This window comes from Salvia hispanica, chromosome 4, assembly GCF_023119035.1.
Source record: "Salvia hispanica cultivar TCC Black 2014 chromosome 4, UniMelb_Shisp_WGS_1.0, whole genome shotgun sequence".
In the NCBI taxonomy this organism is placed as follows: domain Eukaryota; kingdom Viridiplantae; phylum Streptophyta; class Magnoliopsida; order Lamiales; family Lamiaceae; genus Salvia; species Salvia hispanica.
The window spans coordinates 57033529-57051791 of record NC_062968.1 but is presented as its reverse complement, the minus strand read 5'-3'; the positions used below and the strand labels follow the sequence as shown (position 1 = coordinate 57051791).

The window sequence follows — 18263 nt, the reverse complement described above, 5'->3', positions numbered from 1 at the left end:
TTTCTAATTTCCAAATAAGATTTACTAGTAGTATCTAGTAGTACTACTAGGGATGTCAATCGGGCTGACCCATCGGGTTTCGGGCCAACCTTACTCGGGTTGTGGGCTTGCGGGATTGTAATTTCTTTCGGGTTATAAAAGTTCGGCCGTAACCCAAAAGGCTCGGGTTTCGGGATAGCCCGACAGGTTAATCGGGTTGTTACCGATAAGATTAAGGCTCGAACAATCCAATAAATCATGATGAAAATTAGTTATATTTATAAAATATAAAATATTTAATTATGATAAATTTGATATATATGCTTAAACTAAATCATAAAATACTAATATTTGTGATATTTCGTGAAATTTTAATGCATGTTAAAAATTTAAATATTCTTTTGGTGAGATTAATTTATTTAACAATTATTATATTAATAAAAATTCAATATATAATTTATATATTTACCATAAAATTGAAAGTTATCTTTTTTTAGTTATCTATGTCATAAAATTAGTCAACGAAGTGTCGAATTAGGAGTAAAAAATTGTAAAATATAAATTTTACCGGGTTATCGGATCAGCCCATCGGGTTTTCGGGTCTGACCCTAACGGGTTGCGGGTTAATCGGGTGCGGTCTTATCGGGTTTTATTTTTATCGGGCTTGAAATTTCCGACCCTAACCCTATAAATTTAGCAGGCTATTCGGGCCAGCCCACGGGTTGCGGGTTACATTGACATCCCTCAGTACTACTTACTATTACTATTTGACAGCGTAATTAACAACAATTAATTATATTTACAAATACTATTTTTATTTGTATTCATAATAATTTTTATTGAAAGATCATTTTACTAAAAAATAAGAAATATAGATGGATCCAATCGAACTGCCATTTTTCTTAGTAACTTTATTGATCACAACACTATCGTTTACGCAAGTTTTACTAGAATTGCTAGTAATATCTTTCTGAAAATAATGTTAGTTCACTTGATGATAACTATCTCTTCTTTATCCAATGTTTCTTTTATTATTCAATAAAGGTCGGTTTTCAATTTATAGCAACTTTCACTATTGTAATTTATATTGTATATTGCAACTCGTGATGGAAACATTGAAAAATTATAAATTGGAAAAGTATTAGAATCAAACTAGTGATTATGTTTCATGTGTTATTTCTACCCACTTTTATAGAAAATCATAATGAAAACATTGAAAGTTAGAAAATGGGAAGTGATTGGAATCAAACTAGCGAATGTGTTTCATGTGTTATTGTGATATGTGGATGCATATTGTAACAAAGTAGAAAAGAGAAAGTTTTGGAGGTTACAACCGGAGCAGTTTGAGCTCGATTCTATTGAGCCATAGGTGAGTTCTCACATCCCAAATATATAAGGGATTAATTCAGTTAGAGATAGATTGATCAAGATTGAGAGAGTCATTTTCTGTGTGAGGAAATCAAAAGTTGTAGAGTGAGCTCTCGAGTTTGAGCGTTTTGATTTCTTGAGTGATTCTCAGCGTGATTCTTGAGCGATTGTAATCAGATACTCCGATTGTGATTGTGCGTTGAATAAATTGGTTGAAAGCTTCTCCGTGGACGTAGGTCTTACGACCGAACCACGTAATTGTGTGTGTTCTTCCATTTTGATTGATTCTCTGTTGTTGGTTGTTGTTTTGGGCCGGATTCCTCCGCCGATTCTAACAAATTGGCGCCGTCTGTGGGTATTGAGGGTTTGATTGTTGATCGGCGAGATGGCTTCGGCAAAGATCGATGTGGAGAAATTCACGGGGAAAAACGAATTTGGTTTGTGGAGGCTCAAGATCAAAGCGGTGTTGATGCAACATGGTCTGTGGGAGATCTTGACTGAGAAGGATCAGGAGCCGACCGGAGATGAGGCGGTGGTTGATCCGAAGAAGAAGGAGCTCCAAAATAAGGCCTATAGTACCTTGATTCTTAGCCTCGGTGATTGAATATTAAGGGAAGTTTCTAAAGAGGAGACCGCTGTTGGAATTTGGGTGAAGCTTGAATCAATTTACATGACCAAGTCACTTGCCAATCGTCTACATCTCAAGTAAGCAGAGATTGTTCACATTCAAGATTTCAGAGTCAAGAAGTGTGATGGAGCAGTTAGATGAGTTTGGAAAATGTAATGATGTTTGATTGATTAAATTTAAATGTTAACTATATGTCCTGGATATAATTAAAGCAACTATACACTAGAACAAATCAATTTAAATTAGAGTGGTGGTAGATAGGAGTATCATTTTAAAGTGAACCTAGTACTTTTAAGAGGAGTGGTTAATTTTAGACAATCCACGACCATATTTTTTTCGTTTTTAGACTTTTGTTATGTCCACAAAATATAGTCTTGATACTAAACACTACACATTATACTGTGAAATTTGTAAAATAATAGAATTTACCTAGTTAAAAAGGGGGATTTAGTATAAAATTAAATATAGACTAATTTTGATTGTTAGACTTAGACAATAAAATGAAAAATTGAAATATACATATTTTTTTTGGAGGCAACGAATGTTAACGGCAGGGATTCTATCAGGTCTTTTCTAACACATCACGTTACTTAATTAACAGAAATCTAATTTCTTGAATTTCATGCATACATGTGGGAAAGTTGATGAGAAAGAGTGAAATCTTGCCCCATATGATAACTTCATGCGACAATATTGGGCCTGCATATATGTAACAATGTTTGGAGAGTTTAACTGGGCCTCTCATACCTAAGTGGGCCATTTTAAATTTAAGCAAGATCCTTTTTTCATTGCAAACAATAATTGAAAAAATAAATTAGGCAAACATTCATTAACATTTTAAATAACTTAATATAAACATGACAAAAAGGCTGGTTAGTGAGCGGCTCTTCCACTATAAACATAGTACTTAGCCGAGTAAACATAACCAACAAGGGAGAGTGCACTAATCCCGGCCAGCAGCCAATAGAAGTAGTCGAGATGCGCCCGGTTCAAGTTGTCGGAAAACCATCCGGCCCCACCGCCTCCGCTTGTCACTTTTTGGATCACGGATACCAACAAGCTACTAGCAAGGCTGCCCACCCCGAGTATGCTCAGGTACAGGGCGAGCCCTGTGCTCTTGAGCTCACTCGGGACTTGGTCATAGAAAAATTCCTGCAGGCCAACCATGCCAAAAACGTCTGAGATCCCGGAGAGCGTGTACTGTGGGGCCAACCACCACACGCTCATCGGGATCACGGCGTCGGGCTGGTCAACCAGGCCGTGCTCGCGGGCAGCCTTGAGGCGCCTGGCCTCAACGACGGCCGCGATCACTATGGACAGGAGGGACAGGACCAGCCCGACCCCGATCCTCTGGAACACTGTTATGCCCGAGCTCTTCTTGGTTATGGACCTGGCAATGGGGACGAACACGCAGTCGTAGATCGTGATAAAGACCACGACTGATAGAGAGATGCAGATCTGAAACGAGGCCGCAGGGATTTCGAAAGTCGGGCCGATGCGACGGTCCATCGTGACGGCTTGCTTCGTGAACAGAGTGGAAGGTTGTGCGTACACGACGGAGTAGCCCAGGCTTGTGCACCAAATCGGGACAAGCCTTAGCATTGCTTTTGCTTCCCTGGCACCTTCCACATTGTCAGACTCAGCCGAGGGCGTGTCTGACAGTGGAAGCAGTGCCTTGTCCAAAGACCTGACACATGTCATATCAGTGTCAGGATCAACACACATCAACACCAGTGTCATGTAATTTCCACAAATGAAAATTTTCTATCTATAAAGGACTCACTCAAGACCAGAAGTTTCGCGTTTTTTCATAATAACACGAAACATTCTGACAAACGGATGCCTTCCCTTGTTCCTCTTGCTCTCAGTACTGAACCGGTAAACCAGTGACCCGATGCAGAAGAGAATCAAGGAGACGAGCATAACGATGGAAGGGATTCCGAATCCGACCACCCAACTTAGATTCTCTTCTACGTAATTAACCACAGCGAGGGCGAGGACGATGCCTAGACACGAGGACCAGAGCCACCAGTTGAAGAAGGAGCTTTTCGCTGCGTTTTCGTTATCATCCGCAACGTCGAACTGGTCCGCACCAAATGCTTGCAGGGAGGGCTTGAGCCCACCTTGAGCAAATGCAACCAAATACAAAGAAAAGAAGAAGAAAATTGTCTGAATCTGAGATGGATAACATAATGTGTTGCTGCTGTTTCCATCACTTTTGCAGCTTGTGGAGCCCATTGAATTGAGTAAAGAAGATAGAGTCAAGAAGCCAAGTCCCTATTCAAACCCCATCATGAATATTTAGAGTCAAGAAGTAGTATAATTTTAAATTTGTTTAGAAAATCAAATTATAGTATTTTCAATCTAAATTAAAGAAGCTCAATTATCCAAAGTACTTTTATCAGTTATAAGATTACAACACATTATTTTTTTTTATAAGTCATCTAAGAAAAGCTTAGCCAAACACTACAAAAATCATACTCCTCGTTTGTGAATAACTTTCTTATCCTTCCTCTGTCCTATTAAAAATGAAACATTTCCTAAAATGAATATCTATTTCTCCACTTTTTCATCTAACCTACTTTACTCTCTCTTTATTAACTAAAAAAAAACACTAAATAAAAATCCGTGTCAATTTCCAAATATTGCATATTTAATGGGACAGAGGTAGTACTATTACTTTTTTCGTCGAATCGCGAAAGTGTAAAGAATTACTGACCAATATATACAAGAGAGACGAGAAGACAATGGTTCGGAAGCGGCCCAAAAGCGTGTCTGCGATAAGCGCACCGAGGATAGGCGAGAGGGCCGCCGTGCCGTACCACGCATTCAAGTTTGCGGCGGCGGCGGCCGTGGATTGGCCTAGTTCGCCGGTTAAGTAATTCACCAAATTCGAGCTGATTCCATAGTAACAAAACCTCTCCGCCATTTCAAAACCTTCAAAAAAACCAAAAAAAAAAAAACTAAATTTCAACAAATATATATACACATATATATAGAATGCAATTATTGAAAAAAAGTAAAGAAAGAAAAAGTGGGAATATAATTAAAGTATAAGAAGTACCGGCGTTGAAAAAAGCTGATTTCCAGAAACCGGATTTGGAGCGGATGGAAGGGCGGCCCTTGAAGTCGACGTAGCCGGGAACGACGTCGTTTGGCTCGGCCGCGGCGGTTGCTTCTCCGGCGACGGTGATAGCCATGCTTTAGCGGGCCTAGTTTTATTTGGTTACCACAAAAATACTAGTGGGAGGCTACTATATCAAATATTTGTAGTGGGGACGGATATTTTTATGGTTCGATTCTTATTTTTCCATTTTGGTACGTCTATCAAAATTAGTTCAGGTAAGCAACTTCGAGAATTTAGCAATAATTTAGAAGAATTTCAGAAATAAACTCTATGTACAATTATAAATAATCTATTAGGGTAGTGATAAAAGGGTAGTGATAAAATGTAAAGTTATACTCTCTCTGTCCTATTAGAAATGAAACGCTTGCTTTTTCACACATGTTTTGAAAAAATAATACTCTCTCCGTCCCAGATTAAGAGTCACTTTTTGTCATAAAAGTCTGTCCCAGTTTAAGAGTCACTTTTAGAATTTTTCATATTTGGTCATACAATTTTACCTCATTCTTCATCAAAATTACATCAAAATGTCATTATCTAAATTAAAATAAACCAAAACAAAAATCAAAAGTCAAAAGGGACTCACCTTCAACCAACTCTACCATCTCACTTCATTTATTACACACTCTACCATCTCAATTCATTTATTACACACTCTACCATCTCACTTCATTTTAATCTATTATTATGATTATTTAGAATATATCGAAATACAATTCTCATTGAAAGCCTCTAGTAATAACCGTTACTCCTTTTTTGTGAAGGTTAACATGATCGAAAATACTACTACTATAATTTGAATTGTCGATTATTAGTGAACAATATGGAAAAAAATGTCCTAACAAATTAATACTACTATGACAATGAGTGCATAGTAATTTTGGGTATTATTTGACGAGGCGTAATTAGTGCCTACGATAAATTTCATTTACACTAGTCATTTAAATCACAAAATGGGAGAAGTTGAATTTGCACAATATCTCACTTTATTGTTGATAGAGAAATAACGAGACAATTTGCACAAGCGTCTCTCAACTCACAAGTGCAAATTAATCTCTGTGTGACTCAAATTAATTTATTGATTGAATGAAATATATGCGATCAACTTAATTTGTCATCCCCATAATATTATCAAGAATAAAAAGAAAGATTCTTTCTTGTCAAAAGAAATACTATCATGATATGACCCACCATTAATGGAGGTATGGAAGCCGTTCAACTAATTTTAGCCATTTGTTTATAGGGAAAATAAATATCTTTAATAATTTATTAATTTGTATCAATATCAATACAATTATAGTATATTCGCAAATATTAGGTTGCTTATTACTTCATTGGTCCCCATAATTTGTCGCCATTTGACAAGTGGGTTGAAATATGTGGATTGAAATGTAATAGAAAGTGGGTTGAAAAAGTTAGTGATATGTGAGTCCTACTTTTATATATTAGTTTTATACTAAAATGTGAGTGAAAATGAGTTACTGAAATATAGGGTCTACCACCAAATATAATAAAAGTGAAAAGTGACAAATTTTTTGGGACGGACAGAAAAAGGAAATAGGGACAAATTTTCAGGGACAGAGAGAGTAAACTTGTGGAAGTATTTTTCTTTATACTCTCCATACTCGATATTTTAAAGAGACAGCCTTAAATAATCTTAAACAAGTTCTCCTATAGTAGGAAAATATGATTATGATCAATTCGTAAGTAATTAGTAATTTCAAATCCAGATCAGTTTTTAATTATTAGATTAGGAATTTAATGGTTGAAAATTTGAAATAATGTCGGATGGATTAAATTTAAAAATTATTACATAATTTAAAGGTATTAATGTCAATTCTTATAGTATAGGATAGTTATAATTAATCACTTTCTCTCTCCTCAAAATTATCTTGAAATTTTAAATTTATGTAACTCTCTCGGATTTAAATTGTTTTTTCATAAAATATATATTAAATTAAAGATAATTCTATAAAGATCTGACGAGATCTAAATTCCATATGTTTCGACGATGGTCAGATGATGAAACTTTTAATTTTGTTTCAATATTCGTATATGATGATTCTAATATTTTATATCAACAAATGCATCAAAAGGTTTCAATATAATGCATGTACAATATCAATAAAATTGTGTTCAAGTTTTCGCGTACGTATGTTGAAATATTTATGTCATTGTGTTAATATTTGTAATACACTATGGTGTTATCGAAAATCATGAAAATTATCATAATATGATAGATTGACGATTTTACTCTTTTATTGATATTTTATCTACTATTTATTGATATTCATACACTTTAATTTTCATCTATTTATTTTAAGGAGGAATGATATGCTACATACCTTATATGAGCTCCTTATGTGAGCACCACTCCCGTTTGACACACGTATAACATTGTTCGTTTCGATTTGTATATTTAGTTTAATTCTAATACATTAAAAAATATGACTGAATCTTTTAATTTCACAAAATTCGTAAAAATCAAAGCTCGATTTGCTTGTTTTCTAAATTTATGCTAAATATAGAGAAAACGAGCAAATCGAGCTTTGTTTTTTCGAATTTTGTGAAATTAAAAATTTCAATAACATTTTTTAATGTATTAGAATTAAACTAAATATAAAAATTGAAACGAACAATGTTATACGTGTGTTAAACGGAAGTGGTGCTCACATAATGTTCATTATGTAGCATATCATTTCTTTTATTTTTAAGATCTAATAGTATAGGATTGATCAAACATTTTAACATGACTCTAGGAACATAATCGTTGATATTAAAAATAACTTATTCTCTTACTCTATATATTTATAGGGTAATGGTCCCTCCTTTGGCAACGAAATAACACCATCTAATTATTTATAGGGGACCACTCATCTTACAAAATAAAAAAACATTATATATTTATAGGGGACCACTGATATTATTCCCTCGATCTTTGTTCCGAACGTCGATGATGTATTAATCATTTTTTAAAAATAATACTCTCTCCTTCCACAAAATTTGTGTATGACACAAGTTTTAATGTAGAATTGATAAAATAAGATAGAAAGGAAATAAAAAAGTAGAGAAAGAGAAAAAGTAAGAGAGAAGTAGTGTTAGTGAAATGTGAGGTAAGAGAAATGGAGAAAAAAGTAAGAGAGAATATTTCTATAAATAATTGTGATATATTTTTTGTGGACGGCCAAATATGATAATTGTGATCTATTTTTTGTGGACGGAAGGAGCATAGTTATCATCTTTCTAGCCCTACTTTTACTCGTCTTACCCATTGTGTGCAATAAAAAGAATTTATTGAAGTAGGACTTCATAATAAATAGGAAAATGAAATACAAAACTAAATGCTGCCAGACGTAAAACAACAATTATGAGCTATTATGATGCAACCCCAAATTCAAAGAAAATATTAATGGAACAAACGAAGTGTGTATATTTAATAATTAATATCCCTTTTGTTTTTGTTCATTCCCTCTGTGATTTTCTCTCTCTCTCTATATATATATATATATGTATTGTACTATTGTGTGTGTTGATCCTTTTGTTGCATAACGGTTGGGAATTTTATACTTGGCGGGAATTGGTGTGCTAATATTCGGTCGGCACTATTTATTTATATAATTAATTAGTAGTATTACATTTTTGTAGATTATTTAGTTTTATAAGTATTACTACTACTATGTATAATCGGTTGATTTGTTTTTGGTGAAACTAATACATTAGAATTTATCTTGTGTACAAATCGTGAATATTATACTATTAGAAGGTGGGTACTAGTTCATGTATTTTTGTCTTGTTAGTTACTTTTGTATTGAAATATATGTCGAGTTCTAGACAATAATAAACAAACATGTTTTATTTAATGTCACACTAAAAAGCAGCCACCAAATTATTTAATCTAGTAGAATTTATCTCGTGTTATTAGAAAGTGGGAAGTTATAAAATGGGAATCAAACTAGTGGTTGTGTTTAATGTTTTATTCCCTCACACTCTTACCAAAAAATCGTAATCATTAAACATTGAAAAGTTATAAATTGAGAAAGATTTGGAATCAAATTAGCGATTGTGTTTATAGTGCTATTCCCCACACTCTTAAAATTGTAATGAAAACATTGATAAGTTATAAACTAGCAAAGGATTAGAATTAAACCTGTGATTGTGTTTTATGTAGGGGTGCTTAAACGATTTTCCGGTTCTCGGTTAACCAGAATCGGAACTAGAACTGATCGGTTAATTGAGATATTCGGTTCCGGTTCCAACTTTTTAAATAAATCGGTTCTGATTCCGAACTGGAATCAACCGGTTCCTAACCGGGAACCGGATTATAATTCAATTTTTTTATATAATTTAATATACTAATAAATCTAATTTAATTGAATTAATTTTGAATTAAAGTAAAATAATTTGAAACATTGAGTGATTTTAAGATTTAAACAGTGTTAGATTTGCAAGCTTTGTTTTATGAAGTATTTAAAATGTTTAAACTGTAATACTTTGAATCTACAATTATTTTCCTAATCCATTTTTTATGAACTAACTACAATTAGTAGGACATCGTAAGTTTATTTTTAATTTCTAAAAGAACTTATACAAAAACAATATCATTTCATATGATAGAAATTTAACTTTATAACAAATTTATGTAACAATTCATTTAACATACGATTTAACCTATTTGTAAATAATTTATTAACTGTTCCATTATAAACCAAAAAGTCACAACAAGATCATTTAGTATTGGAATATCCAATGAATATTTGTTTAGCCAAAAAAGGGAAAATGAAATTCAATTTTAAAACTCATTTTTTAAAAAAATTGCTAAAGTTTAGAACTCCTATTTTTGTATTAAAAAATTGCTAACATAAACAAGTCCGACATACTACACTTGGCATAACTCTTATTCATATATGGATATTATTATATTGTTGGTTTCTATTTTTTGTGTATTTATTTGAATTTTTAGGTATTATTTGTTATATTTCTAGACGTTGGATTATTATTTTTTTAGTATTGAACTATTTAAAATTATAAATAAAATTTGGATTAAAATTACACATCGGTTCCGGTTCGGAACTGAAATCGACCGATAAGCATACAATCGCTGCTTCATAAAGAGCCGATACGCAAGCGATTTTGTCATGTACAGCTCTTCGCATTTCTCAAAGATCCCCAACGCCGTGGTCTCCTTCGACACCTCTCAGAGAACCTTGTCACCGAGACTCAACACCACAACACTGTGTGCTTTAGCAAGAACATCCGCTCGCTTAGCCTTGGCTTTCTCGTCGAGCACCACCGTCGGATCATCCTTATTCAACGCCTCTGCTAACCCTTGTTGAATCAGCATCACTCGGACCTTCATCCTCCATAGACTGAAATCATTCTTGCCGGTGAATTTTTCGGCCTCAAATCTTGAAGCCATCGCTCTCGATCTTGAGCTCAATCGATCTCAATAATAGGCCGCCACCTCCGCCGTTCCCGCATACGGCGCCACTTGTTAGATTTGTTGATCGGAGATGACAAAGAAATGGAAGGGAAGAAGAATGAGATCGCGAGAGGTTTCTGGGAGGAATTTTTGTGTATTGATTCAAATTGGGAAATTACAATTGAATTGCTCAAAATCCCTAACCCCCTTTCTTACGCTCTTACGCTGAAACTAACTAAACAACAAAACAAAATAATCCTATGGCTAGGATCTGATCTCAAGTCAGCTATGCCATCAGACGGCTCACAATCATCAACTGCTTATTTGCAACTAAGCAATTAATCTCTACAAGAGGCATGTACGTTCTATAAATCATTTCTATCAATGAGAATATCCTTCTATTCAACAATATTCACCACAATATAATTACTCTTACAAATTAACATGCGCAAAAGGAGACACCTACATAAATCAAGACATTAAATTACATTCCGTGTGATTCCATTTAATTTCTCTATTACATTTTCGGACATACATAAAACAACACTTGACTTACCTGTAAATTAATACAACAAGAAGCCCCAGATTATATTTTTCTACGTCCGTCCCTGACTAAAAAAGGCCCACTACCTACGAGTCTACGTAATGGCTCGTGTCCTATAAACATAAGATCGCGTGGAGCAAACAAACGCGACGAATCCAGCCAGGCTGAGCCCTGCCAGCAGCCAGTAGAAGTAATCGAGGTGGGCCCGGTTAAGGTTGTCGGAAAACCACCCCTCTCGGTCGTTTCCGGCAGTGACACTCTGTATCGTAGACACGAGGAAGCTACTTACAAGGTTGCCCGTGCCAAGTATGCTAATGTAGATAGCAAGACCAACACTTCGAAGATCTAAAGGAACTTGATCGTAGAAAAACTCTTGAAGACCAACCATTGCAAAGGCATCCGCCAACCCTGATAACACATACTGCGGCGCCAGCCACCACACGCTCATCGGGACCACGGCCTCTGGCTTGTCAACAAGGCCGTGGTCTCGGGCAATTTCAAGGCGCCTCCTCTCAACAGCGGCTGCGAAGACTATGGAGACGAGAGAGAGGACGAGCCCTGTCCCGACCCTCTGGAGGGTCGAGATGCCCGAGGGGCATTTGGTTATGGATTTGGCGATGGGGACGAGGACGCGGTCGTAGATTGGGAGGGAGATGATGATGGAGCTGCCGATGAAGCAGTGTTGGAGAGAGGCGGCCGGGATTTGGAAGGCGGAGGTGATGTGGCGGTCGAGGGTGGCGGCTTGCTTGGTGAAGAGAGTTGATGGCTGCGCGTAGATGATCGTGTAGCCGAGGCACGAGCACCATATCGGAGCAAGTTTGAGGATCGATTTTGCATCTTCGACGTCTCCAGTGGTTAAACCATCGGGTTCGAGCAATGCTTTGTCAAGAAACCTGTTACAAATTTATGTCATCTCATTCCAGTAACGAGCGACACCAGTTTTAATGCAAAATGAGATTATTTTTGTGTATAAACATCTTGACAATTAACTACACCCATTTTATTACAAAATGTGACTAGTTCGGTAGACAGACCAGAATGAAAAAATAAGACTATTTTTTATTGACCGATACAATAGTATCTAAAAGTATCAAATATGCATGTCAACGATTTTGTTGAACAAAACAGGATCAACAATTTATACATACCCGATGTGAGCACCGTAGTCTGATATATTATTGGTCTCCTCCTTAGTTACACGGGCAATGCGGCGATTCTTAGCTGCTCGTGCAAAAACACGATAGATACGCACGAACGGGTTACTACCTCCTTCCCCAGTCTTGCGAAACCGATAGGTTCTAATCCCGGACAAGAACACAACCAGAGAGAAACACATGGTGACAGCAGGGATTCCAAATCCAAGCTCCCAACTCAGATTATCTTGAATATAGGCCAAAACCAAGAGAGGCGCCAGAATCCCTGCAGTGCTGAAACAGTTCCACCAATTGAAAAATGAGCCCTTTGCTCTGTTCTCATTCTCGTCTTCCTCGTCGAACTGATCAACCGCGAAAGCTTGCACGCAGGGCAGGTAACCTGCCTGCGCGAAAGCCACTGAGAAGAACGAGACGAAGAAGAAGACAAGCTCGAGCTGGTTCGAAGAGCACGCGCGGCTGGTTGGTGAAGATTGCTTGCATTCGGATGAGTTGAGTGAAGCTGATAGTGTCAAGCAACCAAGCGCCTGAATTCACAGTATATCCCAATAAAATTAAATTTTCTAACAATATTTTAGCTCTATTGCTACCAAATTACTCTAATAACTTAATTCTCAAGCAAAATTGAAGCAATTTTTGAGAATGCTGAAGAAAATGACAAGGCAGCCAAAAATCATAAGCTTCAATGTAAATAATTACGGAAATTCAATTTAAAATTGTGGATCTAACCGCTATATAGAGCACACAAGCGGCGGAAATCATCCGAAACCGGCCGGAAAACGCATCCGCCACATAAGCGCCGAGAATCGGCAAAATCGCCGACGTTCCGTACCATGCGTTGAGAATCGCGGCCGCGGTGGCGGTCGGAAGCCCCAAATTTCCGGTCAGATAGCTCACCAGATTCAAACTTATTCCGTAGTAAGCAAACCTCTCCGAAACTCCAACAACTTACAAATTTGGGGGAAATTGAATCACTAAACTTGAACCGAAGCTGAATCGAAGCTTGAATTGATTCATACAGTGATTAATTGAATACATAATCGATGCGATTGCGTGTAAATGTGCGAAATTAACTCCGATCGTTGAATATTTCGCCGTTACCTATGAGGAAAGAGGCGGATCTCCAGCAACCAGATTTGGATCGGACTGAACGCCGGCCGTTGGAGTCGATGGAGCGCGGCACGACGTCGTCGAGCAGCGGTGCTTCCGCCTCACAATTTTCATCTCCGTCAGCTGCGCTGATCGTCATTTGCTCTGTGATTTTCTCTCTCTATATATGTAGTGTGTGTGACTGTGTGTTGATCCTCATTTGTTGCAGAAACGGTTGGGAACTTTTATACTTGGCGGGAATTGGTGTGCTAATATTCGGTCGGCGCTATATATTTATATAATTAATTATTAGTATTTTTTTAGTAGATTATTTAGTTTTATACTACTAGTACTGGTTTGCATAGGGATGTATTCCTATCAAAACAGTCAGATTAAAACTTAAAACACTTGCGGTTCATTGGATCTTGTGATCTAACGATCAGATTAATGCCACGTGTGATCTTATAATGTAGATTTTTAGCCTAATAATATAGCTCGGATATTAATGTAGTATTTTTATGAAATAATGTACATTTCCATTCTAATAATGCACCTCGGCTAATAATGTAGATTTTTAGTACAATAATGTACCTTATCACAACCCTCCAATCTAAGGATCCAAGGGATATGATTTGTGCTGTGTTTTACGAGATGTTGTTAGGACCCTAACACACCCCACGTAATCGGTTAATTTGTTTTTGGTGAAACTAATACGTTAGAATTATCTCGTGTACAAATCGTGAATATTATACTAATCATGTATTTTTGTCATGTTAGTTACTTTTGCATTGAAATTTGTCGAGTTTAGACAATAATAAACAAACATGTTTTATTTAATGTCACGCTCAAAAGTAGCCACCAAATCTAATCTAGTAGTACTGGTATATTAGTATTAGAATTTATCTATTGTTATTAGAAAGTGGGAACCAATTCGTGTATTTTTTTTTTTGTCATACTTTTCTTAAAGTATGTCGAGTTCTATACAATAACAAACTTTATTATTTGTTGATTAAGATCACGCCCAAAAGTAGCCACCTAATCTAGTGCTAGTATTTTAGATCACCTGTTCACAATTTCGAAAAGGGCATTCATACGTATTTTAATCAAATTCTAGTAATTTTTCATAATTTTAAAATTAATTGTAAAAATTATGAATTTTAACAATTTTCTCAACTTTCAACAAACTCTGAAATATAATTTAAATGAAATTGTACCTGATGTAATATCTTAAAACTTGAAAATATATTTCAAAGTGTATGATTTAAATTTTTACCATTGAGGTTTAAAAATAGTCATGCGAACTAGATTCTGATCAAAATTCTTTTTTTTTTTAACAAAATAAAGCTTAATATTCTCTCTATTACTTTATTGTCTTTTTCTATCACAAAGTTTAGTCTTTAACTAACAATGTTTTAAATCTATGCACAAACAAAACGTTTCATGGCTGGACGAAGGGAGTATATATTTGTCGTAAAGTATTAAATAAGGAACAATTAATAAGTAACCTTTGTCGATTCAAGACACAAAAAGAAAGTGAATTGATAACGAGAAGTTGTTGCGAAGGCTTGTTGGTATTAACTTTAGAGCATCCACAATGGTAAATAAGCCTGCTATAGGCTAGCCTATTTCTCCTCCTGCCACATCATCCAGCATTAAAATTCCTCCTGCCACATCATCAGGACAAGCCACAGGCTAGCCACATCATCAGCAATATTAAAAAAAATAACTAAATTTACGGAATTAAACACAAAATACAGAATTAAATATACGACACATATACGGGAAAATTGGTTAATTTTATTCAAATAAAAAAAAGTACATTAACTAAAAATAAAAAAAATTACATAATAAAAAAAAATTCGGGCTTCCACACACGAGCCCCCGCCCCACTCTAATCCTCGTCGCCGTTGCCGCCGTCCTCGCCGCCACCGGCTACACCCCCGGCATCTGAGCCCGCGTCTGATCCCCCCAACTGTGCCGCGAAGGTATCCAAATCGATTTGCATACTCTCGAGCATTGAGTGAAGAAACCTCTTCTCCACGGGGTCAGTTGCCTCCCTCCACTCAGCCAAGATCTTGTGCATCTGTTTACGCGTTGATTGACGCGCGTAGAAGGCGAGCTCGGCTAGCGACTTGCCAACAGGGGGGGATACCGACTGGACCTCCTGTGACCCCTAGGCGACTCCCCTCGCTGCCCGTTGCGCCCTCTCCTGACCAATCGGGCGAGTGCGGCGAGCGAAGGATGGAGGGGACGGCTCCTCCTGAACATCCTCGGGGAGGTCGTGGGAACCGCCGCTGCTGCCGCTGTAATCACCGACATAGTTCAGTCGCTGCTTCTTCGGCCAGCCAGCATCGACACCCGCCCGGAACTTCTCGGAATCCATCAGCACCAGATAGCAGTTCCAGTAGGTGAATTCCTTATACAGCCCCGACACGGGGAAGGCTTTATCCGCTATCCTCCTGCAGTCCTCATCAGTCTGACCACTGGTCTTCATGCGGAGGGTTTTGGTGTACTAGCCCGCAAATCGAGATACCGCAACCCTGATTCGCTCCCACCCTTTCCGACACTCATCTACGGTGTATGCCTTCCCATGTGGGCAATTCCTATTGTAGGCTGCTGCAATTTTAGCCCACATGTTGACGATCCTCTGATTGTTCGAAACGAGGGGATCATCACAAACAGACACTCAAGCCTTGGACAGCGCGACGTTCTCATCATCCGTCCACTTCCTTCGTACACTGTCGTCATCAGCCGGCTACGGCGACTCGCCGACCACCCTCTTGCCCTTCTTCTTCTTCTTTGGTTCACCCCGACCCCGTCCTACTCCCCCAAGGACTGTCGTGTCAGCCTCCTCGAGATCCATCCCCAGCTCCTCTAAGGAGAAAGTCTCTACCCCAGTGTACTGCGTCTCTGATGGGGTCGATGTGTGCGAAGAAGTAGTCAAAAAATCAAGACTGGGGCGATAGACATTGTCCTCCCCCCGGCACCCCTGCATCACGGGCTGCACCCCCGCCTGCCAACCCGGCATCATCTGCGGCATCATATGCATCCCGGACCCCCAATCGGGCATCATCTGCATACCGGGTTGCATCCCCAGTACTCCCTGCCCGCCGCCCTACGGCATCATCTGCTGCCAAGGGTACATGCTGTAGTACCCGCCTATTGGCCCCCATCCAGCTCCCACGGGTACTGTGGGAGTTTGAGTCCCGCTCGTCGCTGGAGTAGACTCGTTGTTGCAATCCATTTCGCGTTGTTGCTCTTGTACAGAAATTAAGAGAGAGAGAAAATTCGTTAAAACAAGTGGTGCGTATGAAAATGACGTGAAAATCGCATATATATAGTGTTTCAAAAATTTAATTAAAAAAAAATCGCTCACCGATCGCTAGCCTACAATGGCGGCGAGCGCATCGGCCAGCGCTCGCCGAATTTCTCGCCGATTGCAATAGTTCGGCGAGCGGACCGGCTAGCGCCGGGAATCGGCTAGCCGGTCGCTCGCTGTGAGTGGTCTTACCAATAAACATCTAAATATCTAATCGAAGAATTTTGAATCAGCATATGTATTTGAACTACCCTTAATTAAGGCTTTAAATAGATTTGAAACACTCAATATTTATGTCACTAGATCTTAACTTAAATTACACTATATTTTCATCATTACTCAATAATAACGTATAGTACTAGCAGTTACATAACGTACTATTTACGACGAAAATTTACAATACATCGCATCAATATCTTCCCCGATTTAAATCAGTCACACCAATTTTCCAAAAATATTCACATGAGTATATTTTATAGAAAACCACCATTTTTTTATCCAGCAGATTTTATCTCTCTCTTAGTCGACACGTCAGCTCGCCTGCAAGCAACCAAAATAACCCCCAAAAAAAACGAAGCAAAAAAAAAAAAAAAATCAGAGAGAGAAAATCCCACGATGTGGGACTGGCTGCATTCGTGGTGCTGTTCCCTCCCAACCACACGCCAAAAACCGCCCAATCAGAGCCCTCTCCTCACCGCCGCCGCCGCATCGCGCCCTAGCTGCATCTCCTTCTCCGCGATGCTGATTTCGTGGCTCAATCGCCGCCGCCGGAGGTACCTCCTGCTGATCCTCTGCAGCCCCCTCCTCGTGCCCCTCCTCTGCGCGACGTGCCCGATCATCTGCGCCGCGGAGCTCTGCTTCCTGATCTCGCGGCGGCGGAGGCGGAAGGCGGCGGCGGAGGCGGGGAGGGGAAGATCCGGCGATGGCGGCGGAGACGAGGTAGGGCTGCTGCAGAGGTATTTGGAGGATCAGCTGATGCTGGTGTGGGGAAATGATGATTTGGGGGAAGGAGGAGGGGTCGATGTCGAATGTTTTGAAAGAGCGGGGGCTGTTTTGCAATAGAGTTGTTTCTTTTTGCTCTTTTTGTATATGTGATAGTCAACGCAACAGTAGTGAAAACGAAGTTTCTTAATTTGACAATGTTTATTCCATTTCCGCTTTTGAATCAATTTTTTTTTTCGCTTTAATAGTAAAATACAGTTTATATTTTAAATTTGGAATATTGACATCTAACATTACGAAACTTTCAAAAAGTTGAGATTTTCCCACGAACTTTAAAATTGGCAAATAATATCACGAACTTTATCCTGTGTTTGTTTTTTTCCACGAATGAAAAAATTCATGTTATTTTAATAGATTGAAGAACAATTTTGGAGGGTGTGCTTCAAGAAAAACTATCTTCAAAGATTGAAAAACTTGAAGATCTCAAAATTGTTGTCGAGAAATTACGAAAAAAAATCCGTATCATAATATTATTTGTGGGATTTTTTTCATTCATGGGAAAAAATAAACCCAGGTAAAGTTCGTGATATTATTTGCCAATTTTAAAGTTTGTGGGAAAATCCCAACTTTTTGAAAAGTTTCGTGATATTAGATGCCAATATCCCTTTAAATTTCAGTTTCTTGTTGTCATAATTTCATC

At 37.9% G+C, this 18263-nt stretch overlaps 2 protein-coding genes across 2 annotated transcripts; one reads left to right on the top strand and one right to left on the bottom strand.

The window, feature by feature from the left end:
* Positions 1-2741: 2741 nt before the first annotated feature.
* On the bottom strand, positions 2742-13502 carry LOC125222822 (protein NRT1/ PTR FAMILY 5.12-like). The gene is made up of 8 exons (XM_048125655.1): positions 13315-13502; positions 12943-13160; positions 12211-12740; positions 11205-11955; positions 5040-5133; positions 4695-4912; positions 3759-4252; positions 2742-3662 (listed from the first exon to the last, which is right to left on the bottom strand). The coding sequence occupies exons 1-8, from the start codon at positions 13460-13462 to the stop codon at positions 2849-2851; spliced, it is 3267 nt and encodes a 1088-aa protein (XP_047981612.1). The 5' UTR covers positions 13463-13502; the 3' UTR covers positions 2742-2848.
* Positions 13503-17105: 3603 nt separating this feature from the next.
* LOC125224261 lies at positions 17106-17772 on the top strand. The gene has a single exon (XM_048127637.1). The coding sequence runs from the start codon at positions 17237-17239 to the stop codon at positions 17681-17683; it is 447 nt and encodes a 148-aa protein (XP_047983594.1). The 5' UTR covers positions 17106-17236; the 3' UTR covers positions 17684-17772.
* Positions 17773-18263: the final 491 nt, after the last annotated feature.

Coding starts and splice junctions, on each gene's coding strand:
- LOC125222822 (XM_048125655.1), bottom strand. CDS start 13,462: ATGACGATCAGCGCAGCTGACGGAGATGAAAATTGTGAGGCGGAAGCA. Junction 13,161..13,314: donor ATCCGCCTCTTTCCTCATAG/GTAACGGCGAAA, acceptor CAAATTTGTAAG/TTGTTGGAGTTTCGGAGAGG. Junction 11,956..12,210: donor GACTACGGTGCTCACATCGG/GTATGTATAAAT, acceptor AATTTGTAACAG/GTTTCTTGACAAAGCATTGC.
- LOC125224261 (XM_048127637.1), top strand. CDS start 17,237: ATGTGGGACTGGCTGCATTCGTGGTGCTGTTCCCTCCCAACCACACGC.